General features: G+C 38.6%; 1 protein-coding gene across 22 annotated transcripts in view; it reads right to left on the bottom strand.

The window, feature by feature from the left end:
* The window catches only part of PARD3 (par-3 family cell polarity regulator), a 724,849-nt gene that overhangs the window by 168,185 nt on the left and 531,129 nt on the right, over positions 1 to 25,535 (bottom strand). For 18 of the 22 annotated variants that reach the window (XM_017871440.1, XM_017871462.1, XM_017871451.1 and 15 more), the window contains one exon: positions 9,770 to 9,880. The exons of the other annotated variants lie outside the window; for them this stretch is intronic. In XM_017871440.1, the coding sequence (XP_017726929.1) occupies positions 9,770 to 9,880 (111 nt within the window). The remainder of the gene's footprint in view (positions 1 to 9,769; positions 9,881 to 25,535) is intronic. 22 annotated transcript variants of the gene reach the window in all.

Here is a 25,535-nt window from a genome sequence, read left to right as displayed (position 1 = left end):
CCTCAAAAGTCAAAGAGAATGACTCAGACTGATTTATTAATGACTAAACTCTATGATACATGAAGCTCAATTCATTAAAAGTGAAAAATCCAGCTTACCTATGTCAGAAAATGCATCCCTCTTAAGAAAGAAAGCTATCAGAAAGAGAATAGGAACACACTCTTTTCAAGGGAGGCACAAACCTAAATAATCTCCCCAAACTTCTTGTACATCAGTTTCATTATATTACTGATGGGTCCTGGATTTGAGTGTTGTTTTGTTCCAAAAGACACAAAATAATATTAATTAGTGGTCAATTTCTAACAAGTCAGTCTCTCAAAAGAAGTGCCCAGCATGAAGTACTATTTATAAAGCCCAGATCTCAACTGCCTTCTTTTACCCGAATTTGTACATTATGACTAATCACCACCAGTCATCAAGTCTAATAAACATTAAAGCCCCATCTGTAATACCTTCCAGAAGCACTGGTTTTTTTCCTCAAGGCTCCAATAATGAAGGAATTGTATTTGTACTGCTTATCTTGTCATTACCAATAATGTCATCCCCAAAGTTCTAAAACCTGCATCACTGCTTTCCAATGTGGCAGCTTACACTGGTGACGAAAACCTTAGAATAAAAGTATAGCATATGTGTGGTCCACCAGGTAGAGCTACTGCCACAAAAGGCTAACAGATCTGGTCAGTAGCCTGAACTAATGTGCATTCTCAAGTTCATTCTAGAAATTAATGCTAATAAGGCTTGCTGTACAAATAGCACTTTAGAGTAGACTTTTGAAACTAGGCATGCACTGTGATTTTCATAAATTTTACTGGTGATTCACAAGCAAAATTAACAAAAGACACAACTGAATTTATTATATTCTTTGATATTTGAATGTCTTGTTACAAAGTGAGAAAATGAACTTTCTAACACAACCAAAAGGTTATATTTGCATGTTATGTATTTCCACTCTGTGGAGAAATGTATTCCAGTAAGAAAATATTTGGCTCAGGAAAAAAAAAACATGTTTGGTGTCCTCATAAAAATAACATGACTTCTTAAGGAAACTTTGAAAAGACAGTGAGTATCTTGCAGTTGAGCCCTTAATGGATCCAGATGGCCAGGGCTATAAAAGCATACCCCATTTACTCTTTTATTGTAACCCTGAGGTCACAAATTATCTCCAAGATGTAAGAGTCACTCATTTTTCTGAACAGTCAGATTGTTGTTCAGCATTCTCTATCCCATTTATCTCAGGCCAAACCTCAACAATGACAGAAGCAACTGATTAGTCCAAAACCCAGCAAAAGACATAAATGTCTTCTGCTTTAAACATTTCAGTAAGTCCTTCCTAGTTCTAAAAAGAACTATTCTGAGGTTCAGATTATCACAGGCAGTTGTACCACCTGACATTGATGGACAGCATTTATACTGTTTCCTATCCTTGAAAATTGAAAAAAAAAAAAAAATCAAAACAATTAAATCTTTATCCAACGACATTTTTAACTTAATAAAGAACTTATCATTTCAACTTATTCATGTTTCAAGCCATAATACACTTTCCTTTTTGTAAAAAACAAAAAAAAAAAAAAAAAAAGTCCTTCCATTATCGATAATGACTTGCCTTGACAACGCATAGAGACATAATTACACAACCAGATAATGTATATATACTAAATAAAGTAATAAGGTTAATTTCTTTCCTGCTGTCACTAATATTCATGCTAACGGTCTCTCTTCAGCTTGACATCAATTAATGATTTTAATTCCAGGCTCTTGTCACAGTGTTCACTCCCCTTTTCTCTAATTAAAATGGATGATGCTCGATGAAGATAAAACACACAATGCTTCTGTTTTTGTAACATTTCTATTCATTAGTATTTTTGCTTTTACAATAAATGGCTTTTAGCACTAAAATAGATGCAGTAGAATAAGATGAAAGAACTTTTTATGAACATAAAGTATAGTCTTTATATATTCAGAAAAGGTACCAGGTATGGGAAACACCACCGAAGTGACCAAACTCCTTAGGATGGAAAACCACTAGTGTCCTTAAACCTGCCAGTTACATACCAAATACCTCTATTTCCAAAGCTATGATGCTTCAAGACATCTCTTTTTTCATGGTGTATTTTTTTTTTAAGATTACAAGAAATAGAAACTTTTAATGATTTTTAATAAAAAAAGTTGTTAATGTCTACAGAAGATAGAATATACTAATATTAGTTTAACAGAAAAAATGTTTTTAATAAATTTCAGATTGCTACATATCAGATAGTTGTTGACTATCTTCAAAACAATGTTCAGGATCTTGCAATCAACTCTTTTGGGAAACATTTTACCCCCAACTTACTGCACTGCCATCCAGAAGCCTCATTCTGGGAACAACAGTTCATGGATCTTTTCCCAACAGTATTTCTTCTCTCAAAAAGTCATTATTATAGAAATTGATCAAATAAAGAAAACCCAAATTCATGGCAAAAGGAAATTTATGCTACAAAACAACTGGAAGGAACAGTTTGTTGCAAAAGCAGTTATAGTCCACTGATGGAAGGCTTTATTTGGCCCTCAGAGTACTTAGCAGATGGCAGACTTCAAAAATACTGCAGCTCAACTCATGCATCCTTTGGGTGATCCTCCCCCTGCCAGGTGAATCTAACCACTGCCCCTAACAGTAGGTAAGCTGCCAGTTTGGTGCCAATGCTGAATTCCCAAAAAAGAGAAACTAATCCACTAAATTTCTTACTCTGATAACAGTTCCAATTTTAAGTGGGATTTTAATATCTTTGTCATATTTGGGTAAAAGCTGCTTGAGAAGAAAGGACTTCCATATGCCAAATGGGTCCCAAAAAAACTTTTCTTGAGTGAAAACAACTGTTTTAAAGGTACACTTCCAATTCCAGGGGAGAACTGGAATTCCAGGAAGAATTCAGCAAGTTGCTGAAATACACAGTGGTTCCCTAGAACAGGTGGGAGGGAAAATTAACTTGCATCCCTCAATGCTAAAATGAGATGAAACTGGTTTTAAAATACAAAATAGTTAGAAGTTGAAAAAGAGATAAAAGAAAGCATTAACAGGGAGACTCCTAACCATTAACACAATCACAACTTGTGAAGAATCCAGGCAGTTAAAAGACTACCCACCTTCCATAAGCTTTGTGCTTAGGGGGAGGGAGACTGAACCTGAGGGTAGAATTTTTCTAGTTTGCTAAATTATACACATTCTCGGGAACAAGACCTAGCTCCCAAACTGCCATCTCTATGAAGCAGTCACTACTAACTCCAGCCCCACTGATCGTTCCCCTTCCCAAAGCTCTGTAATCATCTATTTTAACAATTGATTATATTATCTTTTCCCCCCTGCCCAGAGACAGGGGTCTGACTCTGTTGCCCAGGCTGGAGTGTAGTAGTATAATCATAGCTCACTTCATCATTGAATTCCTGGGCTCAAGCCATCCTCCCACATGAGCCTCCTGAGTATCTGGAACTACAGGTGCACACCACCATGCCCCACTAATTAAAAAAAATTTTTTTAGAGACAGAGTCTTGCTATGTTGCCCAGGCTGATCTCGAACTCCTGGCCTCAAGTGATCCTCCCACCTCAGCCTTCTGAGCAGCTTTACATCAATTTTTTAATGTTAACGCGTTTAAATCTTTTTCTCTTAACAAAGGTAAGGGATCCCTGAGACAGGAAACAACATTATTAAAATAATAATTTTAAAAAGACTTACACTATCTGATATGGGCTGGCTGTGTCCCCACCCAAATCTCATCGTGAATTGTAGTTCCCATAATCCCCACGTGTCATGGGAGGGACTAGGTGAAGATAATTGAATCATGGCAGTTTCCCCTCCTGTTCCTTGTGATAGTGAGTTAGTTCTCACAAAATCTAATGGTTTTATAAGGGGCTTCCCCCTTTGCTGGGCTCTCATTCTTCTCTTTCCTGCCACCATGTGAAGAAGGACGTGTTTGCTTCCTCTTCTGCCATGCTTTTAAGTTTCCTGAGACCTCCCCAGCCCTGTGGAACTGTGAGTCAATTAGACCTCTTTCCTTTATAAATTACCCAGTCTCAAGTCTCAAGTATGTCCTTACAGCAGCATGAGAAGAGACTAATATACTGTCTGATACACTTAATATATTGTGAAACAACAAGAACCGTTGTCTTATACTGACTAATAAAACATTAGAATAGTATTTCCCTAACCAACAGACACAAAGACATCTCAATAGATACTCACTCAAGTCATGTTCAGGCTTTCATGGGTATTAAAGCACCTACAATTATTGCCAATGCAGTGAGATGCTCTTAAGCCAAATACATCTAGGACAGCTCTCATCAGAAATCAACCTGCATTTTCCTACTTCATTTGCAGTATCTGTCAATAAAATCAGTTTCAAATATATAGTATGCCTAAGGCTTAATTTTCCTCAAGTATTCATCTATATTTTTTCCTTATTTATTTATTTACATTTTTTTAGAGACAGGCTCTCACTCTGTCGCACAAGCTGGAGTGCAGTGGCACAACCACAGCAGCTCACTGCAGCCTCGAACTCCTGGGCTGAGGTGATGCTCTTGCCAAAGTGTTAGGATTACAAAGTGTTAGGATTACAGGTGTGAGCCAACACACCCAGTCAAGTATTTATCTAAGTAGTTACATTCTACAAAGCAGGTTAACAGATTCCTAAAAATTCTTATTTACCTGTGCAATAAAAATTACAAAAAAAAAAAAACTTGAAACTATTGATTAGAATTGACTTTTCTAAAGGATTCACGAGGTCAAAGAAATATGAAAAATGATGCTACAGGATAGAAAAAATGTTTCCCATAAAAGGTTAATTTTTAAAAGGCAATCTTTGCATGACAATAAGTGATTTAAATGCAAAGATTATTGTTAGGAAAACAAACATGTATCATCTGCTGAAAAGGATCCTACCAACTGAGATGACAAAAAACGTCTGTCAAAAGTTCAAGTAATTACTTGAAGCAGGTATTACTGAAAGCAGTTGGTAAAATTAAAAAGAGAGGAATTGGCATGCAGAAAATCCACATAAACTCGCAAAATGACACACCAAGAATGGGGAGTATCCCACTGAAGGACACAGAGAGTTCAATGGTCTAGTACTGAAAACACAAGGCTTGGAAAGATGATTAGAACACTGAATAATGGAAAGTTTCAGATCATCTATTTCCTAAGGAGATTTATAAATATTCCTTCTATACTAGGAGGATTTCATAAGAAATTAATTAACTTTTACATATTTCCACTAGAAGCATTCAGTATCCCTGGAAATGTTCCCAAGCACAACTTACTATGTAGATATAGATAATAATATTGTAATAGCTTTCAATGGCTGAATAACTACAAAATACAAGCCAGCTAACATTATAAACCTCATTTAATAGAATGAATAACATGAGGAGAATATTATTTGAGAGTTGGGAAATTTGGCCAGATATCACAACTAATATTTTGTTTCAGAACATCTTTCCTTCTTTCTGTCCCTCTTTCCCATTTGTTTGTTCACACAGACCTGACCGTGATCCAGAAAACATTTAACATGATTTTCTAAGAATGCATAAAATGCAAAATAAAATGAAAATAGATGTCAACTTCTTAAAAGTACATAGGTGTGGAAAATGTGTACTTTACAGGAAAAAAAAGAATAGAATGGCACAGACCAGTATGTTAACAGTGTGTTAATACAGATAAATTTTTTTGTTGTTGATTGTAATTTTATGGGTTTCTCCCAAATAATAAACTTAGAACTACAGCTTAAAAAGGTAAATGTTTTAAACAAGTGAGAAAGGTGGGAAAGAGAAAACTGAAAAAGAAGGAGCAGTGGTAAGCACATACTTTCGTTAAGTCCACAAAACAGAAGCCAGAAAGTAGAGCCAGAAAGTAGAGACAGGTTACAACACTGCTTTAAACTTGCTCGCAGGTCTATGAAACAATCAACTCTGGTTTCTACAGCCAGTTAGAGGAGTAAGCTGGATACGGCTGAGCCAGGAGTCAATGGTCTTTACTTGCCCTCAGTATTTCCCCAGTGACTCAGAATGTTGTGGGATGTCAGTATCCCAGGAAAAGCAAAAAGTGAGGGGTTGAGAGGATGTTTTGAGAAGAAACAAGTTTGGAGAATGGTGACTCTCTGTTCCTATCTTGGTGACTCATAATGTACATGAACTTGGTAGAATTTTGAGAGATAACAGAGTAGAAAAATATGCATACACTGGTTTAAACAACTGTTTCTCAAACATACTTGTAAATAGAACACATTCTCTGCTGCTGAACACTGGGCAATCCTGTACCACACAGTATATATATTACCATTTAAAAATACATGGAGGTATCACTGGAGTAAAAATAACAGAAAGCCAACATGTTATTTGTGATGCTTGGTCAACAGAGAAATCCACCACTGGGCTTTGTATGGGAGGCTAAGCAGACCTGAAGTTACATAGATCACTTAATTGGAGCATGTTCTGTTTTGAGTTTGGTGCCTAAACCTTTCACGTGGTGGAAATGAATCAGTAGAGGTGCTGTCCCTAGGCATGCCTGAAACACAAGTCAGAGGGACGAAGCACTGAATTCACATTTTTGCTTAGTTTTCCAGTCTATCTCCAATGCAGCCAACAGCATCTCTGAAAAGATAGGGTACCTAGGTTCAGTGCTACAGAACGAGAAGTCAAAAACAGCATGTCAGAAAACCCGTTACCTTCCCCCTTGGCATCATGCCCAGACTCCCCACTTCTCAAGAAGACTGTACTCATGGAGGCTCTAGTCTGAGGCAGGGCAGGGCTAGCAGAGCGGAGCACAGATCCATACAGTGATCTTCCTAGTCCATTTCTCCCACATGGATGGCAAACTCACAGTGTTGGTAGCGAGTGACGGAAAGGAAAGGAGGTCAGCAAGAATGAAGTCAAACTTAATCTTGGACCCTGCTCAGAACAATCTAGTTTATTGTCACCATCTAAATAGATCTTAACATTGAAAAAAAAATTTAAAATTATATTCGTAGCCCTTTTAGTTTTTTTTTTTTTTTTTTTTTTTTTGAGGCGGAGTCTCGCTCTGTCGCCCAGGCTGGAGTGCAGTGGCAGGATCTCAGCTCACTGCAAGCTCCGCCTCCCGGGTTTACGCCATTCTCCTGCCTCAGCCTCCCGAGTAGCTGGGACCACAGGCGCCCGCCACCTCGCCTGGCTAGTTTTTTGTATTTTTTAGTAGAGACGGGGTTTCACCGTGTTAGCCAGGATGGTCTCGATCTCCTGACCTCGTGATCCGCCCGTCTCGGTCTCCCCCCTTTTAGTTTTTCAGTATTTATATCTTGAGCAATATTCAGGATTCACAGATGTATACAGGCAAAAAAAGTTTTGGTTTGTGGACAATAATAACTCATGGGGGAATGTTGAGTTTTCTAATTTTATATGGAACCAACCAAAATAATTTTTGGAATTCAAATAGGTACAGTAGCAAATAATATCCCAGGAGATATTTCACTACTAGTCAGCAGTGAGGGAAAGGTTGTAAGGAGAATATAAGTTGTGGTTTATTTATTTTTATTGATTCCTCCAGTCAAAATTTTTTCAACGAAGCTGCAGTTTCCATTTTCAAAAAGAACACTGCCAATACTACAGGCAGAACAGAAAGGAGGACATATGGAAGAAGGCTTGCCCTATTAAAACACAAGCACCAAACCTACTCCACTTCGTAGTTCAGTCTGTTTCTTGCATTCACTTGCTCTATTACAAAATCCATGAGTTTAAATAAAACATACTTGCAAAAAGTTGTTATTGAAATACAAAGTCAAAGTATAATAATTTTCTTAAATTATGAGCCTAATTGATTTTTTTAATGGACCATTCACTTGTTCCTTGACCCTGAAAGATTTTTATTTTAGGCCTCCTGTACATTGTAAATTCATTATGATCAACCTAGTTCCCAGAAGTATTGCATCATTAGAGGTACAGAGATGGAAATTAAAAGCAAAACTGAGAAGTGAACTGTGCCTTAGGCAAATTAATAATACAAGTGAAACCATTATGTAAAAATCATTGTTTGGCTGGAAATATTTGACTAAGCATCATAAAAGTATTTTGGAAAACGTTGATAGAATTCTACATGGAAACATAGCAGTCACCTTAAACTGCAAAGAATATTTAGAAGATGAAAAATAGTACAGGATTAATGAAGTATCTATCCCCTGTGGCAGGTATCAAGATATAGGGGGAGGTATAATGTTTCTGTCACTGAGATTACTCTCTAAATTACATATCTGCCTGTGGATGAATCTGAGTTCATACATTTACCTGGTATAGTCTCCTCCTTTAGGGGAGAAGAAACTCTTCTAGGATGGAAGTTTGTAATTCTGAGTCACTAAATGCTATGGCATGCACACTAAGGAACACTATGCACCCAAACCCCAAAACAGTGAGTTCACTAATAAGTTTGGGAATCCCAAAATTGATGAAAAAATAGAAAGAGTCCTATAAAGCAAGGTGAAATGAGTTTTTAAAAATAAAAATTGAGGAAGAACCAGCACACTTGCTTCATAAATTTAAAATCTGTATTTTCCCTCATACATTTTCTACCCTGAAAAGCTACGGAGACTCAGAGTAACCATTCTACTCAAACAAACCCTTAGAGGTATTAGAACGATGAATGAAAAAAATACACAAACACTAATCTCTTTTAAATAAAACTGTTGTAGGATACCATTTTCAGTTCTTTCATTCATTAAGTATTAGAGTAAAAGCATCCTAGCTTTAGAATTATGGTAGGAATACTGGACTTAATCTTAAAGATGCTGGGCTACAGTCCTAGCTATGGACAGTACTTAGCTTTATAACCTTCATGAAGGTACCAGAAACTCACTGAAATCCCAAATTACTCAAAGTAAAACAGGCATAGTACCTCTCACTCTGGGTGCTTAGAAAATGAAATGTGATGACAGAGAGAAGCTCACTATGAGCCTGTAAACTCTAATAACAAAAGTGTGAGATGGCTTTCTCACCCCCCTGGAATTATAATGAGAAAATTCTAATCACTTAGAAAATGGTTTTCGAGTGCCTGCTTAGAGTAACTCTTTTCATTCGTTTCACTGGTCTTTAAGCTCTCAACATGGAAATGATTCAACAATAGATAACAATCTATCTGGAAGACATGGAAAACTTAAGTGGAAAATGTCACAAAATGTGAAGATGGTGAAATAGAAGGAGAATCAAGAAGTAAGTGTCAGGTTTGAAAGAAAAACAACATAATGAATAACAGCCTCCTGAATTCTTANAGGAGAATCAAGAAGTAAGTGTCAGGTTTGAAAGAAAAACAACATAATGAATAACAGCCTCCTGAATTCTTATTATACTTATAAAGTGTGATATAAAAATTCAAAGAGTTTTATTTCCAGAAGAGTATTTCTTTAAAATTATTATAGTATAGTAAATATCCACATATCAGTGAGGCAGGATTTTAAGTACTTTTTGTGTTATTTTAAAAAAATCATAAATTCAGTATTAATGTTTATTTATTCATCTAATATGCTGTTCTATTTCCTATGCAAAAGATCTTAACTAAAGCAATTAAAATCCACTTTGATGTCACAAATACATATAAGTTTTTGTTTTTTTTTTAAATCTCTCTTTACAGTATATTCACTCACAACCATCAATATTTGGGTTGATACAGGAAATATAAAGAGTAATTAAATGCAAAATCTTTACATTAAAAAAGAAGAAAGTAGAAAGAAAAAAAAAAAGAACCTCTTTCTAAGGAGGTTTAATCAAGTAACTGAAGTCTACCTCTCCTGTTCCTGCTTCATTCGCATCCTCTCCTCTTCTGACGTAAAGGATTCCTGTATTTTTATTTTACCCGTTTTCTCAATCTTGTCATCTTTTCGATGTTTGCCAAACCTGTTAATAACAAAAAATTCTAACTTGTCAATATATACAAAATGAGCTTTCTTTTGTTTGTGGTAATGACAGGTACCCAATGAAATGAATGTTAGCTTCTTCAAAACAGGGACCAGGTGTCTTCTGTAGTCAGTAGTTTGGGTCAGGACTAGTATTTTGAATCAGATTATTTTATTCGTTTTTAATTAGAACTTCCCAGAGAAAACTCTCAAGGAAAATGATCTCAATAGCAGTTTTCTTTTAGCAAAACAAAACAAACAACAAAAAGACTTGTGGTTTATCCTTATTAAATGATTAATACATCTGTAGGACTAAGTGCTGAATACTTCAGATGCTAAAGGAAGAAAGATCCACATTGGAGTGGGTTTTTCTTAGGACTAAAAAATGATAATCCACAATCATCTAGTTAATAATCTCTCCATAAAGAACTATTCTTTATTTTCACAGCCAGGCTTATTGGAAACATTCATCATGGTTTAAAAACTGACAAAGAAGGCCATGTTTGCAAGGTTTAAAGTACAATGGATAATTTACACTGCACTTTAATTAAATTGAAAGGTTTAAGGTATTCTCATCAAATACTCTCCTAAATGTGATAAAAAGCAATCACTGAATGTGGCATCTATGACTTAGAAATCCATATCTGATCAAAAACAAAACACATGGAACAAACCTATGATTCAAAAACAGTTCACACAAACTTCTGCAGATGGGTGCCGAGCTCTTTTAAAAAACACTAACATTATTCTCTTCTGGCATCCAAAATATCTCAGTTTGATACTCAAACTTGGTATCAATTCCCTTCCCTGCTCTGTTATTTTTCTCTGTAAAAGACCATATTGCCTGGAATGCATGTACTCTATATCCGTAAGCAATCTTCATCTGTAATGCACTGGTCACCAGATGTTTCAAAAGAGAAATATTTTATAGACAGTCACACGACTAAGCATCCAGAAATAATTAAAGTATATTGAGTATTTCTTTCTGAAGAATAACAGCAATCTGGCTTACTGTGACAATTTCATATCAAAAAAGAGGGTCAGGCCCAGTGGTTCACGCCTGTAATCCTAGCACTTTGGGAGGCTGAGGCGTTGGGAGGCTGAGGCAGAAGGTCTCCTAGAGCTCAGGAGTTCAAGACCAGCCTGGGCAACACAGCGAGACCTCGTCTCTACTAAATATCAAAACAATCAGCCAGCCAGTTGTGGTGGTGTGCACCTGTAACCCCAGCTACTCCAGAGGCTGAGGCAGAAGGATCGCTTGAGCCTGGGAGTTCGAAGCTGTGTGAACCATGATGGTGCCACTGGGTTCCAGCCTGGGAAAGAGGGAGACCCTGTTTCTAAAAAGAAAGAAAGAAAGAAACAGAGAAGAGGAAAGGGTCCCAAAGTTGACATAAAAGAGAAAAAATTATTTCTATTAATGGCTTGGTTGATAGCATAGTTTTTTTATTAACACAAATCTGATTTCAAATACTTGTCTACATATGAACTAAAGTGTATATCGGCACACCTCATATGTTGATTAAAGTAACACTGTTTGAAAGGGGTCTATAAATATGGAAAGGAAAGTATTCTTAAAATGTTAAAACAGAAGAAAGGTAAAACACCACCACTACTACTTTAAAAATTACATACATTATTATACAGCAATCAAAACTGGCTGTAAATTAACTTTATAAGGTAAATCTATCCTTAAAATTAAACTTTTGATCACTGCAATTGCAAAAAAGAAAAAGAGAAAATTCTCCAGAACTGAAACCCAGAATCTGACCATGTTTCACAAGGTATAAAATACATGCTATGCATTTAAAACTAATAAATATAAAACATTAAAAATAAAAGACTTTGCACTATTTTTGTCAATATATCAATTATGCATAATGATGGGCTTTACAGAATGAATGAATAAATCAAAGAAAATATATTAAAAACTGATACATCTCAGGAGAAGTCAACATTTAAAACATCACACTCATTCATCAGACAAAAACGTACTGAGCATCTACCATGCAGTCAGGGCTTATTTGAGACACCCAGGCTATAAACAGTAAACAGAGCACATTGGGTCATTTCAACTGCCATAGAGCTTCGATTGTTTATACTCAGGTAACGAATTCGCATATAACACATCAGAGTGCACAGTGCTAAGAGGGAAAGCAAAGCAAGTAAGGAGACCAGGAGTGATGGGGAGGGGGATGGCCTCTCTCCTAAGTCGACATGTGAGCAGAGATCTGAGCTAGAGGGAGCCAGCCACATTGGCGTGAGTCAGCAAGGCAGAAGAGCAGGCAAGTGCCAAGGCCCTCAGACACAGGCAGGCTGAGTGTCTCTGAGGAATGGCAAGGGCAGTGATAGGGCTAGAATGGGAGAGAAAAAGAGAAGGCAGCAGGAAATGAAGAAGAGCAGCAGCAGGGGCCAGACCATGTGGGTTCTTGCCCAGCACACAGGATTTTGGATTTTACTGGGATGACATGAAAAGCCACTGAAGGATATGGAACAGAGGAGCAGCACTGGTGACATTTTAATGACCCCTGATGCAGTGTGAAGAACTGCAGGTGAAAAGCTGAAACCAGGGAGAACGGTCAGGAGGCTATGGTGATGAACCAGCTGGTAGGAGGAGAGTGAGAGAAGTGCTTAGTTTCTGGACATATTTTGATAGCAGCACCAATAAAATTTGCTGATGGGGAGGTCATGGACGTTAGGGAAAGATAGTCACTGATGATTCCAGGGTTTTAGCCAAGCAACTGGAAGAAAGGAGTTACTGTCCAGCAAGATACACAGGGCCAGGGAAGGAAAAGGTTTGGAGGACTTGGGAGTGAAGATGTCATAATAACAAAAATTCAAGGGACAGCATAGGGCTAGATGGATTAATGTGAGTGTCAGCAGACAGCATTTAAAGCCAGGGCATTCACTTCGTCCTGGAAGTTCTGCAACACTGAGGCATCTCAAAGTATAAAAATGTACAAATCCCCTGTAGTCCCAGCTACTCGGGAGGCTGAGGCAGGAGAATGGCGTAAACCCGGGAGGCGGAGCTTGCAGTAAGCTGAGATCCGGCCACTGCACTCCAGCCCGGGCGACAGAGCGAGACATCGCCTCAAAAAAAAAAAAAAAAAAAAAAGTACAAATCCTAACTTCCAGAAAAGTGTAAGTTCAAATTTTAATACATCATTTTACTTATGAGGTATTCATAAAGGTAAATCATTTTAACCATTCAGTGTTTCTTTTCATAAGTCTTTCAAATGATACAATGTTGCCATGCTGACTTTCTGATTTTTAAGACACTGTGCTGGTTCACCTTCCTACATACCAAATGATAGAAATACAACTCTGCACCATAATTGAGAAACACCATGCAGTGACACAGAGAACAAACTATTCTCCATCTGTACCAAAAGGTACAGTTTAGTCTTTAAGAAATAGTGTACATATGCTCCTTTAGTAATCGTGAGCAAAGATTTAGATTGGTTGACTTTGCATGTTTTTTTTTTTTTTTTTTTTTTTTTTTTTGAGACGGAGTCTTGCTCTGCCACCCAGGCTGGAGTGCAGTGGCCGGATCTCAGCTCACTGCAAGCTCCGCCTCCCGGGTTCACGCCATTCTCCTGCCTCAGCCTCCCGAGTAGCTGGGACTACAGGCGCCCGCCACCTCGCCCGGCTAGTGTTTTGTATTTTTAAGTAGAGACAGGGTTTCACCGTTATTAGCCAGGATGGTCTTGATCTCCTGACCTCGTGATCCGCCCGTCTCGGCCTCCCAAAGTGCTGGGATTACAGGCTTGGGCCACCGCACCCGGCCCGACTTTGCATGTTTTAAAACAGATTAGATACTTTCAGCCAAAACCTAATGTTGAGTTAACTAGCTACGTTAAAATCATTGTAGAAAATGGTATTGTTCCTACCTTGTAAAGAAGGTTTCAGTTTGCCCACGTAGTTTTATACATATATGAACTCAGTCAATCAACCTTCACCTTTTTTTTTTTTTAGACAGAGTCTCATTCTGTCACCCGGGCCAGAGTGCAGTGGTACGATCTCGGCTCACTGCAAGCTCTGCCTCCCGGGTTCACGCCATTCTCCTGCCTCAGCCTCTCGAGTAGCTGGGACTACAAGCTCCCATCACCACACCCGGCTTTTTTTTTTTTTTTTTTTTTTTTTTTTTTTTTTCTGTATTTTTAGTAGAGACGGGGTTTCACTGTGTTAACCAGGATGGTCTCTATCTCCTGACCTCGTGATCTGCCAGCCTCGGCCTCCCAAAGTGCTGGGATTACAGACATGAGCCACAGCGCCCGGCCCAACCTTCACCTTTTTCTCCTAAGTACATAAGACATTTTTTAAAGAGTAGAATCCTGATTCATACTTAAGGATTCCATATTTTCCCAGTGTTTGGTATCAAAATATTAGTTAGGTTCCTAGACCACCCCCTAATCACTGAAATAACTATTTTATTATTTGTAAATGTATTACCAAACTGTTATAAAGCACTTTCCTTTTTTAAGAGTATAGACTTGGCCGGGTGCAGCGGCTCATGCCTCTAATCCCAGCACTTTGGGAGGTCGAGGTGGACAGATCACTTAAGGTCAGGAGTTCAAGACCAGCCTGGGCAACATGATGAAACCCCGTCTCTACTAACAATACAAAAAGTAGCTGTGTGTGATGGTGCATGCCTGTAGTCTCAGCTACTCAAGGGACTGAGGTGTAAGAACTGCTTGAGCCTGGGAGGTGGAGGCTGCAGTGATCCATGATTATGCCACTGTACTCCAGCCTGGGTGACAGAGTAAGACCTTGTCTCAAAAAAAATACAGATTCAAGATTAACGTATGAAAATTAAAGAAGCCATAGGTAAAATGTTAATAGGTCAGTATTGGACATTTCTTTTAGTAATTGCTATAGTTTATAAATTATGTGATTTCTTTAAGGTATACTATAAAATCACAGCATATTACTTTATAATTGGGGCAAAAATGGATCACTCACAGCTGTAATTTTTTGACAAATGAAATAAACTGTAAATAAAAAATACACCAACTATTCTAAAATGTAAAAAAAGAAAAAAAAGCATCTACCCATATTCACCCTAATAGCCAATATTACTGTACTTCTTAATTTATAGTTGCTTAATTCCTGAAAAGGGGAGGCAGTCATTGAAAAATTTCGCCTATACGTATACTCGCAAAGACTGTTTCACAGCTGAAATTGACAATTAAACTATGAAGACAATCACTTAATAGCAAAATGCTCAAAAACCTGGAAGGTATCAATTATTTGTATGTTATCATCTTTTAAAAGCCATGGATGAATGTCAGATGAGTCACTTTCCAAGAAACAGCATAGTTGAAGAAATACTGTGGTAATGGTATCTCCAGACCAAACCCATTCTCAGCACAGAATCAGAGTTCTGCAGTCTGCTCTGACTCACACAAATGTTCAAAGAGAAAACTCTACTACCCAGCAGGTGTCAGGCTGAAAGGTAAAGTGGCCACCTATACTGGTACCTCAGGAAGAATCTGCTAGTCATGCCTTAAGTCATATCAACATAGATGAATGATCGTCTTTTTTTGGAGACGGTGTCTCACTCTGTTACTCAGGCTGGAGTGCAGTGGTGCAATCCAATTTCAGCTCACTGCAACCTCCTGGGCTCATGCCTTCTTCCCACCTCAGCCTCCTACTCGAGTAGCTGGGACTACAGGTGCATGGTACCTACCATGCTCAGCTTATTTTTGTATTTTTGTTGATAGAGATGGGGTTTCCCATATTGTCCAGGCAGGTCTTTTTTTTTTTTTTTTTTGGAACATAGACTTGCTCTGTTGCCCAGGCTAGACTGCAGTGGCGAGATCTCAGCTCACTGCAATCTCTGCCTCCCAGGTTCAAGTGATTCTCCTGCCTCAGCCTCCCAAGAAGCTAGGACTACAGTCGTGTGCCACCACACCTGGCTAATTTTTGCATTTTTAGTAGAGGTGGGGTTTCGTCATGTTGGCCAGACTGGTCTCAAACTCCTGGCCTCAAGTGATCCACCCACACCAGACTCCCAGAGTGCTGGGACTACAGGCGTGAGCCACTGCATCTGGCCAGATCTTAATAATTAATAATAATAATAATAATAAAAGCAGAGGGATAAAAAATACCTTTAAAAGTTGAAAGAAATGAAAAATTGCTTAGTTGCTTAGAGGCAGTGCTGCATTAGGAGTGAAGGTACACTTTTAAAAATGCTACACTGCACCAGAAACTCCTTCACAGAAAGATGCAGTGAGTGAACCCTGTCTTATTCAGAGCAGAATTGATTGTAACTCATCTTCAATCCATGGCTTTCTTCATAAAGGACACAGCAATGTCTTCCTTCAGCTGAAGTAATCTCAAACTAATCTGCTAAATGGGTTTTACAATGACACATTACAAATGAGATCACTGCAATCTGCCAGATCAGCCATGTGTACCATTACAGTCAACAATGATGGCCAAAACCTGAACTTGATGATGAATGGGGAAAGCAAAAAGCAAACAAAATGACAACAAAGGATGGCAACAAATTCTATTGTTTTTATAATGAAATAAATGTCATTGAAAAGTAACTACTGCTAAGAGTTTCCTTGCTATTAAAACCATCGTTTGGGTTTTCAGCAAAGTCACATAATTCTCTCTGCAGTATAAATACTACTGAAATATTTTACTATTTAAATAGTAATATTTCTGCTGCTACCAAAATTAGAGGTCTTTGGAAAAAAATTACATGGAGTAACAATGCATAGCATCCTGCGATAAATAAAATACAATTAATTTTGTAATGAATGTATTTTCCTAATACCATACTTTGAAACATGATACAATGTTCTAAAAAAAGTCTTAAAATCTGCTGCCATATTTAAAATAGATGAACAGAATATCCAGAACCAATTATCTTGTAAGGTTTAGGAATAGTCTTTAAAATAAGTTTTTCTTCAAAACACCCCACTGAAATGTCACCTAGAAATCTGGTATTTCTCACTGCTAATTACCCAGGTCTTCATGTCTAAGAAGTCTGCTACACCGCATGTCTATTTGCCCAAAGAAATTTGTAGGTTATGTGATACTGCTTGGTTGGGGAAGATAATTTAAAATGAATCAAATACGAATTCAGTCTCAGCTACCAGAAGTCACATATCCTCTGCAAATGCCCAACTCCTGTCCTGGAGTGGTCAATATAGTCACTAGTTCAATATTCTGCCTTGTGTCTGCCCCTCATTTCTACATATTTGCACTATCACATGATCCATTCTGTCCTTTTCTTCAGGAATTCATTTTTTTCTTTCTGGAACCTTCCTGTTGTTTTTGAAGACCGTCTGTTTGTACAGCCATTGCATAACCTGTCTTCGACCATGGCCAGCTGTGGTAATGCTGTCATTTGTCCTAAAGATCCTTGAGAGATACCAGCCGCCCAATGAGCTGGCCTCAAGATCCTGTACAGCAAAAGCACACTCCCTGTCCTGTGTCATTCCTGTGTCTCAATCCAGTTCTCTGCATAGTCCAGAGCACATTATTCACTCAAATCAAAACAAACCCATGAACTTTCTATCATTCCTCTATTCCTCTGAGTCATACGTCACCTAAATGGTTTTTGATCCAGGTTTCTCTGGAAAACCTTTTAATTGATTCTTGTACTTTATCCACATTCTTGGTGCAGAACTAACTTCCCTCAACCGATTACCTTGGTCTCTAACACAATAAAAAACTTATTTTTGCTTAAAGTCCCAATAGGTAATTACTCTAGATTTTATCCAAAGGAAAAAAAAATCTAGCCATATATCTTTGCAGATTGTCCTACTGCACTCTTGTCCATATGCACTGAGATGTATGTCCACATGTTTCTGAAAATTAAAGAAGATTAAAAAGCCCACACACTGCAAGCTAGGACAAGGGTTCAGTTCAGCTTGTAGCTAGTTTAAAAGGTCTTAATTGGTCTTAACTTGGATATGCCTAAGAGAAAATGAAATTCCAAGACCTATGAAGTTCACTTTGTGTAATTCCTAAGTGAGACATAATTTTGCACTTGTTGAATGTTCTTTTATTTAATTACACTTAGCTAGAATTAATTGAATTCTTATTATGTGCTTTTATCTCATTGATTCCTACAACCAGCATGCAAGACAGATGTTATCATCCTCATGCTTAGGGGAAACCTCAGTAAGCACAGGGGCTTGAAGGATTTGTTAGGTCATATAGTGAGTGAGTAGCAAAGCCAGAATTCATACTCAAGACACTTTTTACCACACCCAGACACCTCGTAAGCATTAGGAAGCAAAGACAGTGACTCTGTGCTCTCACACTGAAAGCAGCTGGTTAATAAATCTATGTTTAAATAAATGAGATAGGACTGGGTGCAGTCGTTCACATCTGTAATCCCAACACTTTGCGAGGCCAAGACAGGAGGATCACTTGAAGCCAGGGATTCGAGACCAGCTTGGGCAACAGAGCTAGGCTACTCTCTCCACAATCAATCAATGAGTAAATCTTGCATTGCCAGTGGAAATTAGGTCCAAAGGACATTGTTCTTGAATAGAACTTATCTCGAAGGCCAGGGATTTGAAGGCAAGGTCAGGAACTGCTCGCAACCATTGCAAAGGATCAGAAAAACTGCCCACATAACCATTCACAGGATGCTGCCAACCTTTCTAAATGCAGTGACACTCCAAATGTCAAAATCATCTGTGCTGGCATATGCAAATACTGTCAGGCAACAGCAGAAGCACGTCAAACTGCCCAAACCCATTCAGAGGGTAAAATAACAAGGAATTCACTGCATGCAGTTATCATTTGTAATTACGTGCTCATGGATTCTGGCCACATTTTTTGTACCTCAGCCTCCATTTTACAAATGGGAAAAAGAAAAAGAAAATAAGTCAGTTCTAATATGTCCTTCCTGTATAGGATCTTACATATTTTAGTGTCATTTTAAGAAATCGCTACCATGAAAGACTACTGATTTGCTCAGCAGTAGATTGTGGCAATGCTGGATGAATCAGGGAAGAGGAGGCTGATTATGAAAAGCAGAAAGCTCCTATTTAGGCAAAAAAGCATCTTGGTAATCAACAATGATGAGAGAGGAGCCTTAGAAAGGGTACATGACAACTTGATAGCGCTTTTGTAAGATGGGATGCAGTTTTAAGTTTGTGGAGTTTGGCAGAGGTTCTCTTTAAAAGGAAATTCACAAACTTGAGAATAATTATTTGATTGTGTATTTTCATCAGTGCCAGTCTGATTAGATTCAATAAAATAAACTTGGATTGCTTGGCATCTTGGGAAAAAGAGGTAACTTTATTATTATTTTCAAAGAAAAAGCAGCTTCTACTTAACCAAGCTAGAACAACCTTTAAATGTGCAATGCAACCTTAATGAATAACATATCCCTTTCAGGACTCCCATTAAATGTCCTTATAAGTGCACTCCTACTCCAGCATAGCCTGTGCTAGCTAATCAAGGATGCACTGATATGCCTCGTAACCTGACACTTCAGAAATCCTGGAAGGATACGGAACAAGGAAATACTAAGGCAATAGCTGAGGAATTGGAAATGGGGGGAGACAAAGGGAACCCAGCACAAAATCAATTTTGACTTTACAAGAATTGCCACAAACTCCACAGATCTAAAAATCAAACAAATAAAAAAAAAACTGTGGGACTCAAACATAAAGATTTAAGAGAAATAAAAGCAAACACAGTAATCCTTCAAAACACAAGATAAATACACAAATCACTGAAATAATATATATAATCCATACTTGAAGCCATTCTAGTAAAATGAAAGAAGATGAGTGAAAGCATATCTTAATTAAGATGCTGAAGCTTTTTGGACATCGACTAGCTCATAGACAAAAAAGACATAATTTCTGTGGCAAAACATTCCCTCTTTGCAAAAGATGTACCTTTGCTTGGTGCACTTTATTTTTTTCAAATTATACGCACCCAGGTAATCAAACCACACTAACCTCATAACCCCAAATACCCAAATGCAAATAATAATCAAATTATATTTCTGTTTCCCCCAACTAAATTGACTTTATTATAAAATATATACAAACATACATGCATATATACTTTAAATACAGTAAAAGCACAGAATTCTGATTTTTCTAAATGCTTAATTTGGCATTGAAATCAGTCATGTCCACTTAAAATGATTTTGAGAGTGCCTTTCACACAATGACTTCTGTGGATCCTTTCTTTTATGACTATACTCCTAATTCTTGCACTGTTCATTTTAATGCATTATTGTTTCATAATACAATACTACAAATTGCAAATTACACTGGGCGCAAGGAGTGATTATGAAAAATACTATCACTGCTGCCTTTGCTCGAATAACTCTGATAATAATGAGAGATTGATTGAGCTTTAAGCAGCCCAAGTGATGAGAAGGGTCAATTTGAACATTTCTATTAAGCTTCTTTTGTTAAACCCAACACTTTGCCAGGTCAGAGGCAAATAATCATACCCTACATCTGGTTACCATGGTTTTCCTTTTCCTAAAGCAAGGGAACAATTTAGTAAGTGGTGCTGCCCTGAAGGCAGTCCCCATAAGAAATGCTAATGAGACCTAAGTCACAAAAACACATACATTTAAAAGGCACTTGAAGGAAGAAAAAGGAAAAGGTGGAATGATATTTCACTACACACCTTTCTCTAGGATGACAAAGAGCAGGAGGTATTCAGTAACAAAGATAATAATTCAGGTTGCCATCTGCCTAGCTAACCAAATGGCTATCCAGGTTGTAAATGCTTATGAGGTAGTACAAACACACGCACAAGGTAAGGATATCTTCTTTGAGTTATAAACATCCACCCTCAATTAAATATGCATTGTGATTCAAATTCTATGTTTCAACTACTGATACATACGTTACAGCAACGGAAACACCCTCCAATATTTTCTTACCCTTGTATGTTCACAGAGCAGACTAAAGTCACAAAGACAGATAAATAATGTGATCATTAAAGGTTTGGGATTGGTGGTGGGGGAGCCCCAGGCTCTTTGCATAGCTTCTGGAAACTTTGAAAGATTAAAGCTTCCCTAAAGATCTCATTATCTGTAAAGTTAAGGTGTCTGTCAGCACTTTTTTCTGTAGATTATAGGAAACAATTTCCTTTGATTCACATTTCTTAGCGAATGCTCTCTATAGAGTAAATTAAGAGGTGCAGATTTTCTTTTTTTATAATCTTTAAGTTAATTCGCATATTCAGATTCTACATTAGGGAGCTGACATGTTTATAAGGCCCCAAAAAGGGCTCCGTGGACAAACTGCTAAGAATTGGAGACTACACCTAATTGTTAGAACAGGAAGGAAAAGATTCCCACAGACGGAGCAGGTTCAAGTCAAGAGGCAAACACCCACAATCTACCTGTCACAATGCCCTTTTGAAGAACAAGGGACTTAGAGGTCACATATTTGCTTAAAGTCACCATCTGTGCAGCATGCCTGTATCCTGGAGAGTTTAACATACAGAGAAAGCTGGGTGTGGTAGACCACGCCTATAATACCAGCACTTTGGGAGACAGGGGCAGGAGGATCCCTTAGGACAGGAGTTCAAGACCAGCATGGGCAACATAGTGACATCCCACCTCCAAAATCTTCAAAAATTTAAAAACACATACAGAAAATGGTGAGACACCAAAAAATGTCAATGGCTCTCTTCCAGAAAAGATCCTTCACTCTTTGTGCTGTGGTTACTCTCTACCAGGATATACAGCACTAATTATTTACAACTCAACTGTGGTTAAGAAACCAGCTAGAACTAGGATCTGGAATCCTGGGGTGGTTTCAGGGATGGAGCGGCAAGGGGTCAGAACACGGAGATGTGTTGTCTCATCTCCAATCTGAATGCTGCTCATGTGAAAAGAACATGAAATTCAACAAATGTCAAACCACCACATTCTTCCTTATTTGACCAAATAGTTCAACAAGCGTCCAAATATACAACTTGTTGATTTGTGCACTGGCCTGGAATTCCTCTCATCCCATTTCCATCTTCTCAGAACTGTCACGTCTGCACTGCCTGCTGTGTGGTCTCAGTCCCTAGACGGGCTCGCTGGCCATCACAAGCAAGGGTGAAGTTCTAGGGGAAGCAGATCCTGTTTATCCAAAACGGCATCCTGGAACTGAACGCAATGCTTCATCATTGCCTTCAGTCTCAGTATCTGAGGCTCCTCCAGTCAGAGCTGCTTTTGCAGGATATCATTATGTTGCTTTTCCCTGGCTGCAGGTGGAAACTATCTTGTCTAAACTAGTGTGTATACTCACGACGTATTAGCAAAACTCACTTCACAGGGGACAGTATACACACAAATCTCAGAGGGTAGAAATAACCTAGATATCTTTTTTTAGCAAAGGAGTTCAGAGACTTTACTGAGGAAATAATTCAGGCATAATTAAGCTAAGGGCAGAAAACCCTGTGAAAAGGAACTTAGCGAACAACATAAGCGGACAGATGTACCCCATCTTAAAATTTCAAAAGCCTTCCATACCCATTCTTTCATTTAGTTCTTAAAATTAAATGTGAAGAACGTGGAAAGAAGAAAAATTGAGGCTGATATGTTTAAATGCCAGAGGCGGTGGGGCAGAACGGGGCTGAGCTAGCTGGGTTGGGCAGGAAAGGCTAGAAAGTCTAAATTCCAAACTCTCTATTACAGTATACTCATCTCTCTCTGATTTACCTCCACTGCTTTCAATGACTAGGTTCTTCATTTAGTTTCACATATTAAGAGTTCATGAAGTAAACTCTATTATATTTTAAAATAAGTTATCGACTACCCAACTATTAGGCTTTGCACAAAGAACATGTTGGACTAGAGACAGGGTCTTGCTCTGTCGCCCAGGCTGGAGTGCACTGGTGCAATCATAGCTCACTGCAGCATCAAACTCCTGGGCTCAAGAATTCTGCTGCCTCAGCCTCCCAAGTAGCTGGGACCATAAGCACGTACCACCACACCCAGTGAATTTTTAAATTTTTTGTCGAGACAAGGTCTTGCTATGTTGCCCAGGCTGATCACAAACTCCTGGGCTCAAGCAATCCCTGTCTCGGCCTCCCAAAGTGCTTGGATTACAAGCATGAGCCCTCATACCTGACCAATTCATTATTATTATACTAAAATTATATTAAAATAAACTTTATAAAGATCACTATGTAAGAATATTTAACTAGACTGTAAAATACTTGGATGTCGGAAATGTAACCTGGACTCTTAAACGTCTACCAAAATGCATGATGTGGTATTTCTCAATACAGAGTAACAATCAGTACATGCTAATGGTGGATGGGCTTGAAAGTATCAGACATAAAAGTATTAAATCATTCCATCTAAGTCCCAGAAGACAAGATCTAACATGCTAGAAAAAGAATACTTTGGGGGATATTTTCAAAGTAATCACAGAAGAGCTAGGCACCAAGGCATGTTCCTGTAATCCCAGCTACTTGGGAGGCTGAGGTCAAATGAGTTTGAGAACAGCCTGGGCAACAGAGCAAAACCATCTCTTAAAATCAAACAAACCAACTGATCAACAAACAAGACCTACAAGACTAAAAAGACACCGAGGTCAGTACAAGCAACATTAAAACAGCATGCAACACAGCCTCAGTCAGCCTGGGCACTGTGGCTCATAACTGGAATTCCAGCACTTAGGGAAGCCAAGGTGAGAGGATTGCTTGAGCACAGAAGTTCAAGACCAGCGTGACAACACAGTGAGACCCCGTCTCTAGAAAAAATACAAAAATTAGCTGGGTATGGTGGTGCACGACTGTCATCCTAGTTACTCAGGAGGCTTAGGTGGGAAGATTGCTTGAGCCCAAGAGTTTGAGGCTGTGGTGAGTTATGATCACGCCACTGCACTTCAGTCTCAGTGACAAAGCAAGACCCTGTCTCTAAAAAAAAAATAATAAATAAGAGTTTAATTCCAAAATCAGAAAGACATGGGGTATTTGATGTGTGGTAACTGGCACTATTAAATTATAATAAAAATACTGTATAAAAAATAGCAAAGATACAATGCAATCATTTTTTAAAACACGTAGCACATGCTGCCAGAAATCATCACTGAATATGTAATAGACACTATTCCCTAACAAGAGTATCTAAACATTCATCTCCTCCTCCATTTCCAGGTAGCCACTCTAGTATACCTCAGTTTGGAAGCCCACGACCATTTCAGTGGTAGCATTTTCCATCATTTGTGGCCTATTGTGTGTCTTTTTGATTAAATGAAAATGATCTGACCAGTGGTGGTTAGTCTTGGCCACCACAATAAAGTAAGGGTGGACAGCAGCCCAGAGTTACAAAGCAGCTGCACTTTCAGAGGCCCAAGGCCACCTGGCTTCAGAGCAGTGAGCTGGAGAGGCAGGTGCTACGAGCTGCTCACCCAACATCCATTCTCTTCTTTCTCCTTACTACTAAAACCCTGATGTGGCTGGGAGAGGAAATGTACCTATTTGGGATCAAACTACATTCCCCAGCTTCCCTTGAAAACAGGAGCTGAAGATAAAAGACAGCAGTTAAGAGCATGGCCTCTGGAGCCAGAATCCTGGGTTCAAATTCCAGCTCTGCCTCTTCCTAGCACTATGCTGTGAACTGGCTGTGAGGGGCAACTCATTTAACCTCTTTAAACCTCAATTTCCTCTTTGGTAAAATGCAACCATCCTTACAGATGTACTGCGACGATGAAATGAATTATTAGCCCGGTGTGTTGGCACATAAAAACACTAAATAAATATGAGCTATTTTATTATCACTGTTATCCTTAATTTCTGGTGCATAGAAACTGAATGGCACTTCTGGAAAAGATGCTGAGAAAGAAGCTGACTTAGCTAGAGTTGTAACCCTGAGGTGACAGTGAGGACAGAAATGCATGTTAAGACACTCGTGTTCAGGTCAGGAGATCGAGACCATCCTGGCTAACACGGTGAAACCCCGTCTCTACTAAAAAATACAAAAAACTAGCCGGGCGAGGTGGCGGGAGCCTGTAGTCCCAGCTACTCGGGAGGCTGAGGCAGGAGAATGGTGTAAACCCGGGAGGCGGAGCTTGCAGTGAGCTGAGATCCGGCCACTGCACTCCAGCCTGGGCGACAGAGCGAGACTCTGCCTCAAAAAAAAAAAAAAAAAAAAAAAAAGACACTCGTGTTCATAGCAGCCTTATTACAACAGCTACTGTGCACCAAGGGATGAGTGGATAAACAAAATGACGTGTGGACATACAGTAAAATACTCAGCTTCAAAAGGAAGGAAATCCTGACACACACAACACGGATAAACCTTGAGGACATTATACTAAGTGAAGTCAATCAACGGCAAGGAGATAAATACTGATTCAGCTCATGTGAGGTAGCTCGAGTAGTCAAACTCATAGAGACAGAGTGAAGTGGTGGTTTCCAGGGGCAGGGGAGAGGGAATTGGGGAGATGGTGGCTGATGGGTACCGAGTTTCAGTTTTGCAAGATGAAAGAGTTCTGGAAATTCATGGTGGTGGTGAAGTGCACAACAATGTGAGCGCACTTACTGCTGCTGAACTAGATGGCTTAAAAATGGTTATGGTGGTAAATATTAGGTATATTTCACCACAACTTAAAATGATAATAAAATACAGACTAAGGATGGTGGAATAAAAAGGAGGTGGTGGCGCTGATAACACTCTGAGGTGACCATATAATCTTTGGGCT

This window comes from Rhinopithecus bieti, unplaced genomic scaffold (genome assembly GCF_001698545.2).
Source record: "Rhinopithecus bieti isolate Rb0 unplaced genomic scaffold, ASM169854v2 scaffold_763, whole genome shotgun sequence".
NCBI classification, from domain to species: domain Eukaryota; kingdom Metazoa; phylum Chordata; class Mammalia; order Primates; family Cercopithecidae; genus Rhinopithecus; species Rhinopithecus bieti.
This window is presented reverse-complemented; position numbering and strand designations above follow the sequence as displayed.